We start from the raw sequence: 19,556 nt of genomic DNA on the forward strand, positions 1-19,556 counted from the left end.
TAAATGTGTTCACTAAACATGTTATGAGCAGAGCTTTAAAGGCTATGGATCCCTTTTAACAATAGTACTTACTATAGTGAACAAAATAAAACCTTCATAGGCCATTATTAAAAAATTGCTTGCTTTTTAATTCTACAGGCTCTACAATGTGCTGCATAATTTAAGATTACCTGTCACCCAAAAAACTTTTTATATTTTGTTAATCAATGTATTAGAAACTAATACTTTGAAAAACTGACCACTAGGGGTCTCCCTACATGTCCTGGCTCAGTGATTCCGGACTCATGCCAGCCTGGCAGCATAAGTCCGAACTCTCAGTGCAGCCGGGAAAGTGTCAATCAGACAGGCGGGAGCAGTGCTGTGCATGGCAGGCAGGACGGCCCGCAGAGCCTGTCATTACCCCTACCCCCCCCCAATATTATAAGCACAGCAGAAGGATCGCGGGGCTATAACTCCATTTATCCCCCACCTTCCCACTCCTGTATTGTTTGTCTTGTTCTGCTCACGCCTTTTGCTTCCTCATTTGCTCTTGTGACGATCTCTCATTTCCCCAGTCACACTTCCTCCGCACCTAGCTCCTGCCCTATACATACCCACTTCCTTCTCCTAGGTTTTTTCCGTTTCCCTTCCTCCCTCTTTTGATTATTCTTGTTTATTCCATGGTTCCAATGTTTGAGCATTGTTCAAGTCAGAGCAAAGGTGTCCATAGGCATTAAAGGGGTACTCCACAACTGGACATCTTATTCCCTATCCAAAGGATTTCAGGCAGGATGGCAGATCGCGGGGTGACTGTGACGTCACAAGCCTCCTCCCCACTTTGCCAGTCATCCGGAGTTCCAGCGATGGATGCCCGCGATCAGACATCTTATCCCCTATCCTTTTGGATAGGGGATAATACATCTAAGAGCGAAGTACTTCTTTAAGCTGGCAGCATGTTATAAATGTTGGCGAAATGTTCCACATGTTTCTCCTGATCTGTACATACACATGGACGCTTAACTTCTAAGGCTAGGTTCACACTACGTTTTGCAACTACGGTTCCCGTATACGGCTGGGAGGAGGGGACGGGGCTTAATCGCGGCCTCCAGTCGACCACGTTTTTGCCTGCGGTCGGGAAACCGCATACTGCCGAAAACGCAGCCGACTGGAGGCTGCGGTTCACTCCGGTCGGCTCATAGACATGCATTAAATACGGTTCCCCTATATGGCTGAGTGCGGGCGCCGCGATTAAGCCCCGCCCACCCCTCCTCCCAGCCGTATACGGGAACCGTAGTTACAAAACGTAGTGTGAACCTAACCTAAATTGGTTAAGTGGAGAAATCTGCTGCCAGACACCTGGTGTCCAGCTATTCAATAACAATAGGATTGGGCATCTTCAAATCCCACTATTTGTGAAGTTTGAGGAGTCACCCATACACATGAGATTGTGACTGAAATTGTTAGGTTTGGCTGACTCTGAATTTCTATGACACATAGACATATTAATATCAGCAGTCTAGAAGTATGCTGGTTTTTGTGTATAGCAGAGACAAAACTCTAGCATAATGAAAGTTAAGTTAGCATTCGGTTATTCATTTACAGAAAAAATTGGGGGATATTCTTCTAAGAATATAACTTTTGCATCTGATATTATTACCTGTGAAGAGAGAAATTGGGTTGTATGTCTCAGAAACCTCTATTCATTATGTTCTCCAAGTAGTCAAGGACACTAAACCTGTAGAACAGTGGCTATGATGAGCTGGAAGTATAAAACACTGGCTGCTTTTTGCCACCTCTGCTATACTGAATCAAACTGTATCAAATTCATCAACCAACAATGTCTAAGTAGACTTGAATGTTTTATATTCACACATAAATTATAGAAAAGGTGCATCATCTATATTTGCTCTGTTAGGGAAAATATTCATTGTGTGATGGGCGCACTGTTAAAATACATGTACATTACAGGTTTTAGTTTAAATGTTTTTTTTTAATGCCTTTCAATATTTTGAGCACTTGTATAATACAATTATATCCGTGCATGTATATAGTTATAGTAACAATTTTCTGATATTTTTTCAGCTAAGCAGTCCAGAGAGCAGCCTAACACCACCACTCACCACCACATTGCACCTTGAAAGTGACCTAGAAGCCTTGGCCAATCTGGAAAATCATGTAAAGACTGAGCCAAACAGCACAAACAGAAGTTGCGAACAGTCTTCCCATGGTACCCTTGTAAATGGAAAATCCCCTGTCCGCAGTTCTATTCATCGGTCACCGAGAGGGGGAGGCGGCGGTGATGGGACAAATAAAGATGAAGATCCTAATGAAGACTGGTGTGCAGTGTGCCAAAATGGAGGAGACCTCTTATGTTGTGAAAAGTGCCCAAAGGTTTTTCACCTTACATGTCATGTACCAACCCTCCTTAGTTTTCCAAGGTATTAACAGTTCCAAGTTGCTTTTTATTTTTTATACTTTTTTTTTTTTATACTTCTCTTGATACGAGATTAGAGTTGATATTGCATATGTATTTCTTCTGAAGATGTCTGTTTAGATCATCAACATTCCACATTAATGCTTATTTGAAGTATTCACTGTCAAGAGGTTTGTCGGAGTTTTGTTGTCATACCGGAGTTCAGGCACTAAGATTCTAGAAGAAAATGCCCGTAAACTTGGTTAAGCGTCATACCCATTTCACTCTCAACAGCTTTGCTGTCCTTAACCCCTTAAGGACTCAGGGTTTTTCCGTTTTTTCCTCCTTACCTTTTAAAAATCATAACCCTTTCAATTTTCCACCTAAAAATCCATATTATGGCTTATTTTTTGCATCGCCAATTCTACTTTGCAGTGACATTAGTCATTTTACCCAAAAATGCACGGCGAAACGGGAAAAAAAATCATTGTGCGACAAAATCGAAGAAAAACGCCATTTTGTAAATTTGGGGGCTTCCGTTTCTACGCAGTGCATATTTCGGTAAAAATTGCACCTTATCATTATTCTGTAGGTCCATACGGTTAAAATGATACCCTACTTATATAGGTTTGATTTTGTCGCACTTCTGGAAAAAATCATAACTACATGCAGGAAAATTTATACGTTTAAAAATGTCATCTTCTGACCCCTATAACTTTTTTATTTTTCGACGTACAGGGTGGTATGAGGACTCATTTTTTGTGCCGTGATCTGAATTTTTTATCGGTATGATTTTTGTTTTGATCGGACTTTTTGATCACTTTTTATTCATTTTTTAATGGTATAAAAAGTGACCAAAATACGCTTTTTTGGACTTTGGAATTTTTTTGCGAGTACGCCATTGACCGTGCGGTTTAATTAATGATATATTTTTATAGTTCGGACATTTACGCACACGGCAATACCACATGTTTTTTTTTTTTTTGTTTGTTTTTTACACTTTTTTTTTTTTATGGGAAAAGGGGGGTGATTCAAACTTTTATTAGGGAAGGGGTTAAATGACCTTTATTAACACTTTTTTATTTTTTTATTTTTTTGCAGTGTTATAGGTCCCATAGGGACCTATAACACTGCACACACTTATCTCTCATCCTGATCACAGGCGTGTATTAACACGCCTGTGATCAGTGTTATCGGCGCTTGACTGCTCCTGCCTGGATCTTAGGCACGGAGCAGTCATTCGCCGATCGGACACCGAGGAGGCAGGTAAGGGCCCTCCCGGTGTCCTGTCAGCTGTTCGGGACGCCGCGAATTCACCGCGGCGGTCCCGAACATCCCGACTGACCAGCCGGGTCACTTTCGCTTTAGAAGCGGCGGTCAGCTTTGACCGTCGCTTCTAAAGGGTTAATACCGCACATTGCCGCGATCGGCGATGTGTGGTATTAGCCGCGGGTCCCGGCCGTTGATGAGTGCCGGGACTGACACGATATGATGCGGGATCGCGGCGTGATCCCGCTTCATATCGCGGGAGCCGGCGCAGGACGTAAATATATGTCCTGCGTCGTTAAGGGGTTAAAGGGGTACTCCAATGTAAAACGTAATTATAATTGTATTTTTATTTTAAATCAACTGGTGCCAGAAACAGATTTGTAAATTACTTCTATTAAAAAATCTTTATCCATCCAGTACTTTTTAGCAGCTGTATGCTACAGAGGAAATTATTTTCTTTTTGAATTTCTTTTTTGTCTTGTCCACAGTGCTCTCTGCTGACACCTGATGCCCGTATCAGGAACTGTCCTGAGCAGAAGAAAATCCCCATAGCAAACCTATGCTGCTCTGGACAGTTCCTGACATGGACAGAGGTTTCAGCAGAGAGCACTGTGGACAAGACAAAAAAAGAAATAAAAAAAAAAGCAAAGAATTTCCTCTGTAGTATACAGCTGTTAATAATTACTGGAAGGATAAAGATTTTTTTATAGAAGTAATTTAAAAATCTGTTAAACTTTCTGGCACCAGTTCACCAGAGTACCCCTTTAAAGAGTTGAATACTCAGTACACAGCTTTGTCTGGCAACCAGTGGGGGTTCTCCACTCTTTGTTCCCCAAACAACTGTAATGTCGTTGTCAGATCGGACTATAGATATTTTTCCTGGCCAGAGATGTAGAAATGTCTTTATAGAAATTCTGTAACCTGTCTGTATTTTGCCCATAATTTCCATAGCATTGACTGCTTTGTCTAACAACAGTTTTTTTTCCCTTTTATTATTAGTGGTGAATGGATCTGCACATTCTGTAGAGACATAAACAAACCTGAACTGGAGTACGATTGTGATAATTCTCAACACAGTAAGAAAGGGAAGACAGTGCAAGGCTTGAATCCTGTGGACCAAAAGGTACATGTGCCACTGCCATCATGATGTGTGCGGTCCCTACTTCCTTTTGTTATCTACACACACAAGAACTGTCTGCTTTGCCCATCAACTCTTATTTTTCTATCCACTGAGCCATTTGAGGGCTTGTTTTTTGCACGACCAATTGTACTTTTTTTATTGCGCCATTCCTTTTATTGGAAAATGAAAGGTGTAATTACAAAAATAAGGGGTATAGTTAGGGCTGGGCAGTATGAGCAAAAATGTGTATCACGGTATTTTTTTAAGCGATTGCGGTTTCACGGTAATTAACGGTATTCCCCCCCGACACCCCCACCCCCCATGTGACCTGGGCACCGCTTCTCTCCCAACACCCCCCCCCCCCTCACAATTAATTATCAGCTGCACTGTCCCCACATCTGTCCCCACATCATGTCGCCCCCGTGCGCTCCTCTGCTCATCCTCCTATGAGTTGTGGGCCGCAGCGCTAAAAATCTGTACTACAAATAACTTTTCCCAGGCTGCAAAAATAAACAAAATAAACTTTAACCTGCCTACGTTCCCCCATTGCTCTGCTACCGTCTTCACTGTCCTGCGCTGTGGTCCTCTTGCAGTTTCCTTGGGACGGGAAAGTCACAGAGCCACCAGCCTATCAGCGGCCGATGCGGGACATCGCTGCGGCCGGTGATAGGCTGGTGGCTCTGACATTTCCATCCCCAGGACTGCAGCGGCGGGACCATGAGGAGGGACCACGTCGGAAGGTAAGTTTAAAGTTTGTTTCGTTTATTTTTTCAGCGTTATTTGTAGTACAGATTTCTAGCGCCAGCGGCCCGCAAATCGTATGAAGATGAGCAGAGGAGCGCATGTGGGTGACATGTGGGGACAGCGCAGCTGATTATTCATATGTGGGGGGGGGGGGCAGAATAGCGTTGCGGGACAAATATGATTAGTTCCCCGATGGGGACAGCGCCCTGCCGAGGATAATTCACTCATTTGCGGGGGGGGGGGGGGGGGCAACAGGTATTGCGGTATGGGCAAAATTCATATCGTGAGGGGGAAAAAAATCGGTATTCGGTATGAACCGGTATACCGCCCAGCCCTAGGTATAGTTTCTATGCGGCACACTTTACTGTAATACTGACACAGTATCTTTATTTTTTGGGTCAATAAGATTAAAACAATAACCATATTTACGAGTTTTTCTCACATTGTACTGCTATAAAAAAAAACTAGTAACTCAGGACACACACAGACTCTGTAACTAGTTATGAATACAGCTTTCTACGTTCAGCAAATCAGATTTGCATACTTTGTAGCACATCTGCAAATCTTGGCCAATCCAGAATCTTAACTCGTCAGAAATAGGATGTTAATCTCCCAGGCCCAGTACAGTTTGGCTGTTTTTAAAAACAGACCAAATGCTCAGGATGGGTTGAGTTTGTTAGCCACATCCTACTTAAAAGATTTCCAATGTGTTGAGTTATTTTTTTCTTGTAAATGAAATTTTTTGAAAAGAAATATAATCTTTCTCTTCTTTTCTTAAGAAATGTGAGCGACTGCTACTGTATCTCTACTGCCATGAATTAAGCATTGAGTTTCAAGAACCAGTTCCTGCATCAGTAAGTACAAGATCTTATTTTTTGCACCTTTTAATAAACATAGTTTACCTGCAGCTAAAACAAAAATGTACTTATCATAAAGAATTGTACCAATTGCTAGAATTGTTAGGCTATGTTAACACTACGGAATATCCACACAGAAAGTCTCCGCCCGGACATTCCGGAGACTGCGGGTGCCGGCATAATATCTGGCACGGAAATTCCACCATGTGCACAGCCCAGCAAATCCCATTGAATTAAAGTGGACTCTGCTGCTCCGAAATCTCTGTGCAAAATTCCTCATGGAAAATCCGAGGCGTGAACATAGCCTTTAGAGATGTTTAGAGGTCTCCAGATCGTCTCACTAATATTTTTAGCTCATTCTTAGCAGTAGGACACACACTGCTGAAAAGTATATAAGATGAAAGTGATGAAAGAAGAAAGTTGTACCTTATGACTATATCAGCACAAAATCAAATATTGAATCGTAAATGCACACTATTAGATTGCTTTATGTTCATGTCAGCATACTGGAAAAAAGATTTGTTCCAGAGAACTTTTCGAAATGAAAAAAGCAATCTGATTTGTTGTTATGGGCAAAAATGGTCAAGGTTTTTCAAGATTTTGAGGTGTCTTTGGAAGATTTTCCACCCATCTTAGACTAGGTCTTGTTTACAGATGACCTTTCCAATTCACCCCACAGGTGTTCGATATGGTTCGTTGAGGTCAGGGCTTCTTTGCACAGGCCACTAGCGTTTATCCACATGAAACACTACAAGGGCTGGGCGGTATACCGGTTCATACCGAATACTGAAATTTTTTCCCTGCATGATATGACTTTTTCCCATACTTCAATACCGGTCGGGCCCCTCCCCCTCAAATGAATGAATTATCAGCCGCAGCTGCTGTCCCCACATCGGGTAAATAATCATAATAATCCTGTGAGCCGCCCGCGCTTTAAATTAATGAGATGCCGGCCGCGGTGCTATAACTGGTTAAGATGCCGACCGCTTGCGCTATAAATGGTTAACATGCCGGCCGCTTACGCTATAAATGGTTAAGATGCCAGCCGCAGTGCTATAAATTAAGATGCTGTACGCTTGCGCTGTAAATGGTTAAGATGCCGGCCGCGGTGCTATAAATGGTTAAGATGCTGACCGCCTGCGCTATAAATGAATAAGTTGCGGCTTTTAGCGCTTGCATGGGGAGCTGACAGCTTTCCGCTCGCAACTTAAAGGAAAACTGTCAGATATTTTCTCCTGCACTATCCACAGGTACTGATGGATAGTGCGGGAGACGCTGATTAAAACGAGCCCTACCGTACCCGGATCCGCCTGGCCGTTCGCCCGCAATTGTAGTTTTATTCTATGTGTATATCTTGCTGTAACGGGCGGGGCTTCTGCAGGTTAACTGGCACTGACGTCAGCTCCGCTTATGAATATTCATCCCCCTTTTCCTCCAGCTCTGCCTCTCTTCGCCGCTCCTAACTGGAGGGAGGGGGGATGAATATTCATAAGCGGCACTGACGTCAGTGCCAGTTAACCTGCAGAAGCCCCGCCCGTGCCAGTTAGAGCAAGATATACACATAGAATAAAACTACAATTGCGGGCGAACGGCCGGGCGGATCCGGGTATGGTAGGGCTCGTTTTAATCGGCGTCTCCCGCACTATCCACCAATACTGTGGATAGTGCAGGAAAAAATATCTGACAGCTTTCCTTTTAAGTTGCGAGCGGAAAGCTGTCGGCTCCCCATGCAAGCTCTAAAAGCCAGGCTTTTAGCGCTTGCAGGGGGCGTGACAGCTTGGCGCGGCCGCATCTTATTCATTTAAAGCGCCGCAGCAGCATCTTAACCATTTATAGCGCATGTGGCCGGCATCTTAACCATTTACAGCGCATGCGGCCGGCATCTTAACCATTTATAGCGCATGGGGCCGGCATCTAAACTATTTATAGCGCTGCGGCTGGCAGAGTAGCGCCAGAGTCACACATGATTAGTTCCCCAGGGGGGAGGAGGAGGAGGGGGGGGGGGGGGGATACCGTTAAATACCTAGGAACCGTCATAACTTACAAAATTACCACATTTTTGGACATACCTCCCACACTACCTTCTCTTTATGGACCTTTGTGGAGTGTCCTTTCTTTTTCTTTCCATCATGACTCTGCTATTGCACAATTTGTTTCAACAAAATAGGGAGCATACAGTTGTCTAAAATGTCCTTGTATCCATGACATCTTTGGAAATAAATGGCCTTGCATAAATCCTGAAATATCCACCAGACAGTTATCCCTTCTAGTGTTCTCCAAGCATTTGCCAGATCCAGGATCATCCAGTATACTGCCAGTAATGCACCAGAGGATATGTGATTTTGTGTGTGCCATATTATTCTCTGCTCGGCTCAGAATGCACAGACAGACAAAGGCTAGAATTTGTAGATTTTCAACCGGTCGAGGCTCGCTGCTTTGGAAAAACTGGCCTAGATGCTTTAACTTCATAATAATGGCATACTTAATGGCAGGACAGAAATGTCAAAATTACTTGTAGGAAAGGTGGCACTCTATGACAGTGTCATTTGCAATAGGTGGGGCTGAAACAATTGAACTCAATTTAGCAGTGTTGACAAACTTTTGGCCATAAAAAGTACTAAAAGGAGATTCTTTTAATTTCACTGCAAAGAAGCACCATAAGAAATAATGACTTATGTGTGAACAGGACTTAAGAAGGTTTTTATTTTTTTTAGGTTGTTAAATGCAGTCATCAAATAAAAATGACCTATTGTTTAAATTTTCCATTTTACTCTCTGTATTTAAAAATGAATCCTGAAATATTACAGTTTCTATTCTGGCCACTAGGCCTAAAAATAAGCAGGAGACTGTTATCTACAGATTGTTTCCCAGCAGTATTTTCCTTCACAGACAGGAGTACAGTGAAAGGTGACACCAGTGTATAGATAATAGAGGTACACACAATAGCTGTTGCGCACAAATCAGCCTCCCCCTCCCTGTAGAATCACTTCTGAAAACATCAGAACAGACTAGGATCTCTTTTTCCATTCATGTGAGTGGAACAGCATTAGTGTATTGTTCTCTTTATTCATCGGGCCTGCTGTAAATGTGGCCAAAAAAAACTTCAGGCTTGATAGTTGCCCATATAATAATTTACAAAAATAAAAATCAGAAAATAGGAACATATTAGGAATAATGGAACTGTCTGGCTCCAATCAGTAAAAAAAAAATGTAGGTGATACATTGCCCATACAATGATAACATATTTGCTCCATATAGCTCCTCTCCATCATAAATGTGCTGTTCAGGAGGAAGAAGCAATCGAAGTAGAACACCCTTGCATACTCAATCCAACATTTATGATCTATCAACATAATTGTTGATGCTACAATGCTTTCATACTGATGGCTACAGCTATTGTACCTTTAAGATAATTCATGGGCACACTGTGTTCCAGCACATAATAAACAGTTTTTTATTTTTATTATTATTATTATTATTATTTTCCAGATACCAAATTACTACAAAATAATAAAGAAGCCTATGGATCTATCTACAGTGAAAAAGAAGCTGCAGAAAAAGCACTCACAACACTACCAGACACCTGAAGACTTTGTTGCAGATGTCAGGCTAATATTTAAGAACTGTGAGAGGTTCAATGAAGTATGTTGATGTTTTAATTTTACTCTGTATTGTTTTATTTCTCTGCTCAGTGCATGTTACCTTTGCGTATATTCATTTACCTTTGCTTACCTTTCTTTTCCCTCTATATACCTAAATACATTTTTATTTGGCTCTAATTAACCTGCATCTTTTTCGCATCTTAACAAGCTATGGGATAGTTATGTATTAATTTAAAAGAATTGGTTGCTTTTAAGAAAATGTTGTCATGTATTAGACTACTTTCTCAGTCTTGAATTTCCTCTGTGAGCACTGTTGGCCTGACATAAAGGGTTACTTAAGAGTCTATCGGAGGATGGCATAACCTTGTGAAAGTCGCTGATCAGAAGGATGCATTACTTATGTAGTTCTGTACTGCTGTTCTCCTGATTCCCCAGGACACTAATCACCCTAGGCTCAAACATAAGATGCACAATCATTCACCCCTGATATTCATTAGGTTCTGATTGGCAGCTCTCTGACTATACTGTGTCGGTAGATAGCGGTCAGTCAGGAGCCAGTGTACAGAGGGAGTGGCACGTCTCTTGCTCGCCCTCATATGAGGAGAATTGCTGCACAGAACCATGTAAGCAAATAAACCTAGTGACCAATTCCCTTTAAAACCCTGGATGACCAGCAGTTTGAACATGAAGGAATAATTAGAATTGACTCATCTAGGTCATGACACCTTCAGTCAGGATACTGCCCCATACCCTCTCCCAGGGAACATTTTGATCAGAACGTAGAGGCAGGGAGCAACACAGCTGCAGTATTTTGGTAAAACACAGATGATACTTTTCTGCCCTGCACATGACAACAGAACATCTGTCAAATTCACATAAAAGTATTCACAAATGCATCATTGCTCTGACAAATTCCTGCAAGGAAAAATAAAATAGTTTCGACATATGCATACAGACATTCATACACAGTTACCCATACCGGTGGCAGGATATACATACATTTATAAACTTTTGGGTAAAAAGAGGACATCCATGGATGTATTTTTACAAAAAGCCTTCTCCAAACTGCATTAATGCACACATTCATATTGCACAGTTTGTCATCATTTTCATTATTTCTACAGTTCCCACACCCATACAATTGTCATAACACCCACAGATTTATATGCTGAGAAAATATTGCTCACCTACATTAAAGGGGTTATCCACAAATAGAAAAAAAGCAAATGGCTTCCAAAAACAGCACCACACCTGTCCTTGGGTTGTGTGGGGTATTACAACTTTGTTCCATTCAATGGAACTAAGCTCCAGTACCACACACAACCTGAGGGCAGGCGTGGTGCTTATTGTTTTCTTTATTTTTTTTATTATTTTTTAAAGAAAGCAGCTCTGTTTTTCTAATCCTGGATAACCCCTTTAATACATCTTTACATTTTTTTTTTGTTTGTCAAAGGGGCAGTGTATATATATATATATATATATATATATATATATATATATATATATATATATATTATGTGTGTGTGTGAGCTGTTTCTTGTTTTGACTCCCTTAGGCTAAGTTTTTTTTCTGGCAGTTTTTGGATATCTGCCACTGCAGTTTTTGAGCCAAAGCCAGAAGTGAACTCAAAAGGAATAGTGCATATAAAGGAAGGACTTGCACATCTCCTCCCTTATGAATCCACTTCTGACTCTGGCTCAAAAACTGCAGTGGCAGTATTCCAAAAACTGCCAGAAAAAAAACCAAGTGGAAACTTAGCCTTAGTAGAAATTGTATAAAATCAAAAAAGCAGCATCTAAAAGGCCAATGACATGTGGCAGTTATCAGCCAAACAGACATCGCTATGTGCAATAGGGCCAAAGATTGGTTGATTGTCAACCACACATCCCAGCAATTGTTTGTGTGGCCTGCTCCACCTGAGGCTCGAGCCATCAGATATCCTCTGTATATGAAGGTCGATCTATGAGATCGGTGCCTGTTTACAGGGTGGCTCAGGCCATCAAATATGACGAACTTTTTACTTCAGTCTGTCTTTGGCATGTTTATCTAGGCATATTGGAAGAACAATAGATCTGTCCTTCTTATCCTCCACCTACTATTTTAATAAGATTAGTTTAGAGATAAACTCTTCCTATTTCAGTAGATTGTAACCTGACAGTAATTTACACTGCCATACAGAAGTGTTAAGCTTTTGGTTAGAGGAATACAGTCAGTACAATGTGTTTTGAGGAAAAAACCTTTTTGATGAGTGTCCCTCTAGGGCATTTATTAACATTATTGTAGAGCAAAATTTTTAGTTTGAAAACTAAAGTACTTTCTAACCTCCTCCTCAATGTTTGACATACATGTTGAAGTCGAATGTTAGGGCAAGGAATATACCCTGTGGGTTGATGGCTGTTATCTGTGGCTGTGTAGTGGTCCTCTTATTCAATCATATGTTTTTTTAAATTTATATTAAATTATCTCATTGATTCCACCTGGTTAATGCCATCAGAGAACATGCCAGAATAAAAAAAAAATCATGGATTAAAAGGGATTTAAAAACCCACATCTACCCCAAAATGGTGGGAATATAAACTAAAGCTCGCACACCAAAAAGGGCTTATATAGCTTTGTAGATTTAAAACAAATCAATTTGTGTGTGTGTGTGTGTGTGTGTGTGTGTGTGTGTATATATATATATATATATATATATATATATATATATATATATATATATATATATATATATATATATATATATATAATCTTTGTGTGCGTATATGAAAAAAAGTTACATAAATATTAGGGATGTACCGATACTCCGCATTTGCATGGTATCGAGGACTCGTTTAATGTCCCTATGTCCGGTATCTGCTGCTGTGCGGCCCCGCTCCGCTGTCCCGTTCTTCTGATCACATCATGGCATCCTATGGAGGAGCATGTGACACACACTTCACTCCTCCTCCCCTGCGGCCAGCGTAACGCTACGGAGGAAGCTGAGTGACCTGTATGTCACATGCTCCTCAATAGGACGTCATGATGCGATCGGGAGAACAGGACAGCGGAGCGGGGGGGGGGTGCTGTCTACAAGGGTGGGTCCCTGTCTACAAGGGGGGCCTGCTATCTGCAAAGGAGACAAGAGGGAGCACTGTCTACAAAGGATGGGGGGGGGGGGCCTGTTGTCTACAAAGGGGACACGGGGGGGGGAAGGGTGCTGTCTACAAGGGGGACAGGGGAGGCACTGTCTACAAGGGGGGCTGCGGTCTACAGCGGTGCTGCTACTAATGTCTGCAACTATCTATACTACCTACAAGTGGATACTACCTACTATTAAAGGCAATCTTACAGAGTCTCCTGCACTAACTTGAATTTATAGGTAGATAGTGCAGGTGACCCAGTTTCTACAGCTGCTCACCATGTGAATTTCAGCGCAATCGCTCCAGAAACATCGGTCTCACCCCCAATGCAAATTCCCTGTTCTGCCCAATGGAGAAGAGAGAAATCTTGGCTCATACTACAGCAGCCACCTCCATTGTACACAACAAGGACCCACATATCGGCACGGTAAGCAGCGCCAGAGACTGGGTCATCCTGGGGTCAGATTCCCTTTAAAATAAAAGTACTCATACTTGGTATCGGCAAGTACTAGAATTAAAGTATCGGTACTCAGTCTTAAAAAAATGGTATCGGAACATCCCTAATAAATAAATGTAAAAAAAAAGGGGGGGGGGGATATGCATGGCAGCTCAAACACACCACTTTTTCATATAGCTGTCCATAAATGTTAGTTTTTCAGTCCAGTGACGGAGTTTCAGAAACAAACTGGGAATTCTTTGCCGGACCTGCATCAACAGACCTCTCACAGCTAAGCCAGGACCAAGGAGAAATTTAACTCCTTTAACCTTAAAAAAATAAATTAATTAATAAATAAATAAATTATGGCTAAAGTAATACAAAACCCTGGGAAAAGGTCAACTGTATTTAAGAGTTATGCAGTCTGTGGCCACAGAGATCTTTCTGTTAGAACTTCCAAGTTATTTTTTAAAGTTTGTAATTGCTGCGCTTCTGACCATTTCTGTCTGGAGTAAATGCATCAGTTTAAATTATAGGCCAAAAATATTCATTCTTATTATGTACCCCTATGATGAATAGATAGTATTTTATATTAGATTGTTGGTACCCTAACTTGCAAGCATGTTGTGCCTGATGACATTTCCCTCATCTTTGTCTTTATGCATGCATTCTTATTTCTGCTTATTTAGCTGGTGAATTCTCATGAAATACCAGTCATTAAGGGACATGATTCAACAGAAAGTAGAGTGTTATGCCACTCCGCACTTTCTCTAGATATCTGTTGCGTGTCCACATTACTTTGCATTATATTTGTCTGGTGGGTTATGTCTAGTTCTGATTAGTATATACCCAAACATGAAAATAATTTGACAATATATGACAAATTCTGAGAAGCCACAAAACCCTATTTATGTCAGAGGTAGCAGCTACAGAATCTCTCTATTAATTTGAATATATATAAAACTGACAATAGTTGAAGGCCATAGCTCCCCTCCTAACCCTTCCTGCACACTGACCTCTGCATATGGCACACAGCATGGCTAAGAAACTCTGCCATAGAAGTCAGTGAATAATTCCTGTTCATAGATTCTTATAATCTCCGAGCTGCAGCATACCTTTCAGTGGTATTAGCAGCTCTGGCAAGATGGCTGCGCCCATAATCCGGTACAAAGAATAAAAGAAAACTACAATCTGGGAATTAAAACAGTTAGAAAATATAAAATCTAGTTGATAAATTACCTAAATATTTATAGTGATATGTAAATCATATAAACTTTATAAATCTTAAAGGGGTATTCAGGCCAAAGACTTCTTATCCCCTATCCAAAGGATAAGGGATAAAATGTCTAATCGATCGAATGCGATCTCCGTGCAGCACCCACATTCTATGTGGGGCTGCTGCTCCAGTCTCGGAAACCTCTGTGTCTCCGGGACTGGAGACGTGACGTCACACCATGCCACCTCTTGAAGTCTCGCCCTCCCCCCTCCATGTATATCAGAGGGTTTAACATGAATGAAGGGGGCATGGCATGACGTCACGTCTCCAGTCCCGGAAACACAGAGGTTTCTTAGACTGGAGCAGCAGCCCAGCATAGAATGTGTGGGCTGCACAGAGATCGCGGGGGTCCCAGCAGCAGGCCCCCCACAATCATACATCTTATCCCCTATCCTTTGGATTGTGGATAAGATGTCTTTGGCCGGATTACTCCTTTAACATTTACCAATGTCCTTGTTAACTGCAAGAGGCATAATATAGTGGGAAGAAATATTTAATAGTATTTATTTCAAATATCAGCAATTACTATTCTAAGTCTGCACCATAACTGATAAAACTGGTTATTGTACTGTCGTAACAGTAGTAACATCACTGTATATTTTTTATTACTTAGCGCCATTCTTATAAGCCCCTGGAAGGTGACTGTACTGCAGCTACAAACTGATCAAAGTTAAGATTTTCCTTTCAACAAATAAACTATAATGCACCTCTCCTTCCTCTTAAGTGTGTATCCTCTATCCTGTTCTCTCTTTTTCAAAGAGTTTTCACATGTTCGATATGGGACCCCTTAAAAATCATAATTGCCTAAGATCCCCATCTGTTGGTCAAATAGGATGTCTCACCTAAAAGGGGTAGTCTCACATTTTACTACTTATCCCCCATCCAAAGGATATGGGATAAGTGTCTGATTGCGAGGGTCCAACCGCTACGATCTCCTGCACAGTGCCTGGGCTCTATTCGTGTATGCATTGGAGGCCGGCATGCCTCCTTTATGCATCTATGTAGGAGATAGAGATATGAGTACAGCGCTCATGTTTCTGTGGATCTCTCATAGAGATGCAAGAAGGGGGAGATCTGTGCACGAGGAGAGTTGGGGTGCTGTGCAGGAGATTTCAGGAGGGGTCGCAGCAATCAGACACACTGGGATCAGACACTTATCCCCTATCATTAGATAAGAAGTAAAATGTGGTACTATCCCTTTAATATTCCCATAAAATTCAGAGATACGCACACTTACACAGCCATTTCTGTCTGGATTGGCAAGTCATGGGCTGCCTCAACTGTGGTTAAACTAAAATGTCTAATATTAGAAAGTCTATTTAGGCTCTCAAAGCCAGCACTCAGGATATTTTCAGAAAAGAAACCTATAAAGCTTATAATTTTACTTGACCTCCTTTTATGGTCTGCTCCTTACTCTGAATAAGGTTGAAAATGACTTTAAAAGCATATTTGCTTGAATTTAGCACTTGATGGCTGGTATTTTGTGCTTCCTTTTTATTTTGATAAGAATGAAATGTGTCTTTCTGCCAACAGAATATTCCTAAATAGTGAAACATTTAGTTTTTGTCAGCTTTTGTGCTAATTTGTACCATTCAATATGTCGCTTAGCTTAAAATTGAATACAGTTTTGGGAAGGGATAGAAGAAAACTTAGTTTTTGTTTTACTAGGAGTAGGTATTTTTATACTGACACATATAGTGATAGGATATCTAATGAAGTGAATATGAAACTTGAATGTTTTACAGACAAAACTTTTTTTTACATATCTGGCATTTTAACATATCTGCCAGTGAAGTAGAAGAGTTTGATCACTTTGAACTGCTGTCATCGGTGACTTCTTCCAACCCAAAATAGAATTTAAAATGATTTTGTCTATTCCCATATTATGTCTACGCATCAGTCTCTTATGGCAGCATAAAGTGCTGTGATTTTGCAGCCAGAAGTTGAATTCAGTTAAATTTGTTCTGCCATATTTAAAAAGTATACTGCCCCCTTTGATTCAGCCTACATTTTTAACTTGCAACCTGGTCATAACTATTTTTGACTGTTATGGCCATGATTTATCGTAAAAACCCTTCTTATAAACCTTCTAGAGTAAACAATTTTCCCTTTTTTTGACTCTAATGTCCTTTTTAGATGATGAAAGTTGTTCAAGTTTATGCAGAAACACCAGACTTTAATCTGCAGGTAAGATTTCCAAACAGCGCAAACATGGCAGAAGTCTGTGCATAACCCAAGGTGAATTTATTTTCTTTTTCTTTGTCCAACAGAGTGACTCGGAAGTGGCCCAAGCTGGAAAGGCTGTTGCTTTATACTTTGAGGACAAACTTCCAGAAATCTACCCAGACAGGACCTTCCCACCTTTGCCTGAGTTTGAACCGGAGGAAGATGATGGTGAAGTAACAGAGGATTCAGATGAGGATTTTGTACAGCCTCGAAGAAAACGCCTAAAGTCAGATGAGAAGCCAGTGCATATAAAGTGATTTGAATGCCCTGGACTTGACATTTTTCTGTAGAGAAATAACTTTATGTACTTATTTAAGTGTTCCTGGAATATCTTCTCGCCTACACCTGCCGCCTTCAAGGAGAAGGTGGCAACTTTTAGACAGTATTAGATCAACCAATTTGTACAGAAGAGATGAACATTCTTTTAAAGAAGATGGAAACTTATTGTCACTTTGTTTAGTTTTTTTTTTCCCTTGCTTTTTTTTTTTTTTTTTTATATTTTTAATTTGAGGCTTGATGGACTCCTTTCACAAGGAACAGTCAATTCGTAATCTCAGTTAGGTTTTGTGAAAAGTTGACAATTTCTTCCCTTGATTTGGATTTCTCAACCGTTCTTTGTACAGACCTATAAGTGGACCTATAAGTGGTTGTTGTTGCTTGTTGTTCTATTTCTTTGTTGAAGATTGGACCAGTAATTGCAGTTTACTGTAACACCTTTCCGTCAGGCTGCTCTGTAGCTTGACTCCTGGATCAGCAAAAACATGGTACAGGTTTAAGTGTGCTTTTTGAATGATTAATTTGTAATTGTTCCCCATTTCCAAGTTTTGTTACATTTTTGAGTGCTTAGCTTGAGTGGGTTATCCTTCAAGATTCTGGTATATAGATATATATTTTGTGAAGGAAACAGTTTAACTTGGATCATAAAAACATTAACTTTTGCTATGTAAATATGAGGAAGCTTATACGTGTTCATAAATCCATAATTGCATTATTTCTGACAACAGATTGTCAATCCTTGCTGTTGTCTTGCATCCAAGACAAGGAAAATAAATTAAGTAACTGGTTAAATATTCTTGATTTTATCCTGTTTTAACACCAAATGAGGAGAGAGAAACTGTTAGTATATTTGAGAGAATTAAAAAAACTTGGTCTTCCTTATAGAGTTACTCCAATTTTGAACATTGTATCAGAGTTTAATCATCTCTTACACCTCTCGCTTTGTATATATTACCACGTTGAAGACTACTTTGCAGTATATTATGGGAATGTAATGCATGTTTTTTTTTTGTCTTTTCTTTACCTGATGTTAATACTTTTCCTTCCATAATACACTATAACTGTACAGATGCTGAACCAACAGAGGTTTGCAATTTTGAGGCCCTTAATTCTAAGGTTAAACTGCAGCGTTTGGTTGTAAAAATTTTAAGCAGAATTCCTAACCTTTTTATGTAGCGATAAACTTGAAATGATGATCAAAGTTGGAGTTACTTTAATCTTTTTAATTAGTTTAAAAATGTATAATTTTGCTATGCTCACTCTGTCTTACTTGTACATAAAACCTGACTGCCTCAAGGCAGCAGCCTTTCCAGACTTGTTTTTATGATGCTTTGTGGTTTCTTTTATTTTTTATTTTTTCGATGCAGAGCTTGCTACTACTGCACAACATCATGAAACCACTTAGTGGTAAAAATGTCCACTAGAAATACCCCAATAAAATCCATTTATCATTTTAAGCAAACCATAGTTATGCCCTCCTTTCCCTTATTCATTATAATTGAACAATAGTACTTCATTGCACAGTCATATTTCAATGCTGTATCCACCTTTTTGGGTTTCTTTACATTGAATGATCATCCTAAAATACTGTTGGCGCTTACTCTTTACTGTTTTACAAAGAACTCAACACTTTCTCAGTATACAGTAAACCGTAGTGGAGGCTGCAGGCAGCCATAAGGTTGCTGTTCAGATCTATACAGGAGATATGGAGCACTGTATCAGGAAAACAGTTAAAACTAGAATAAAGATATATTAAGAACGGAGTTAGCACAAAATGTTGATATTGTCAATCTTACAGGGTGGTGCTTCTCGTTGTTGTTTGATCAAGGTTGGTGCTTCTTGTTGGTGTCCCTGTCCCTTTAAAAAAGAAACATGTGACATGTCCTAGAGATGAGTTAAATATTTCGGTCAGAGTGTCAGTGCTGAGACCTTTTGATCATTACTTACAGCTAGGACAAGCACCCAGTGGATCACTTCTCTCCCCGACACATCTCTAGAACTTGTCAAAAGTTTCTTCTCCCATTTAAGGAAAATATTTACAAACTGTATTAAGCAGTTTACTACAATATATTGGAATAAAGTCCAGGCTGTTTAGCTCACAGAGGATTATTTGGACTGGATGGCATTGTTTCATGAGCTTAAGGGTTTGAGGGATTTATCAACCCGGTTTAGAGCCTTTTTATGGTGTAGAAAAGTCACAGAAATATCTCTGTTGTGCACAGTTCGTGCAATTTTTTTG

At 40.4% G+C, this 19,556-nt stretch overlaps 1 protein-coding gene across 4 annotated transcripts in view; it reads left to right on the forward strand.

Moving 5' to 3' along the window:
• TRIM33 (tripartite motif containing 33) overlaps positions 1–18,790 on the forward strand; it is a 140,479-nt gene extending 121,689 nt beyond the window's left edge. For 2 of the 4 annotated variants that reach the window (XM_056558381.1, XM_056558382.1), the window contains exons 15-19: positions 2,062–2,417; positions 4,661–4,784; positions 6,305–6,379; positions 9,872–10,024; positions 17,086–18,790. In XM_056558381.1, coding sequence (XP_056414356.1) covers positions 2,062–2,417; positions 4,661–4,784; positions 6,305–6,379; positions 9,872–10,024; positions 17,086–17,298 — 921 coding nt within the window. In that variant the 3' untranslated portion in view covers positions 17,299–18,790. Of the gene's footprint in view, positions 1–2,061; positions 2,418–4,660; positions 4,785–6,304; positions 6,380–9,871; positions 10,025–16,951; positions 17,003–17,085 lie in introns of all 4 variants that reach the window. The other 2 variants (XM_056558380.1, XM_056558379.1) reach the window with 2 other exon arrangements.
• The last annotated feature ends 766 nt before the right edge of the window (positions 18,791–19,556 follow it).

This window comes from Hyla sarda, chromosome 2 (assembly GCF_029499605.1).
Source record: "Hyla sarda isolate aHylSar1 chromosome 2, aHylSar1.hap1, whole genome shotgun sequence".
NCBI classification, from domain to species: domain Eukaryota; kingdom Metazoa; phylum Chordata; class Amphibia; order Anura; family Hylidae; genus Hyla; species Hyla sarda.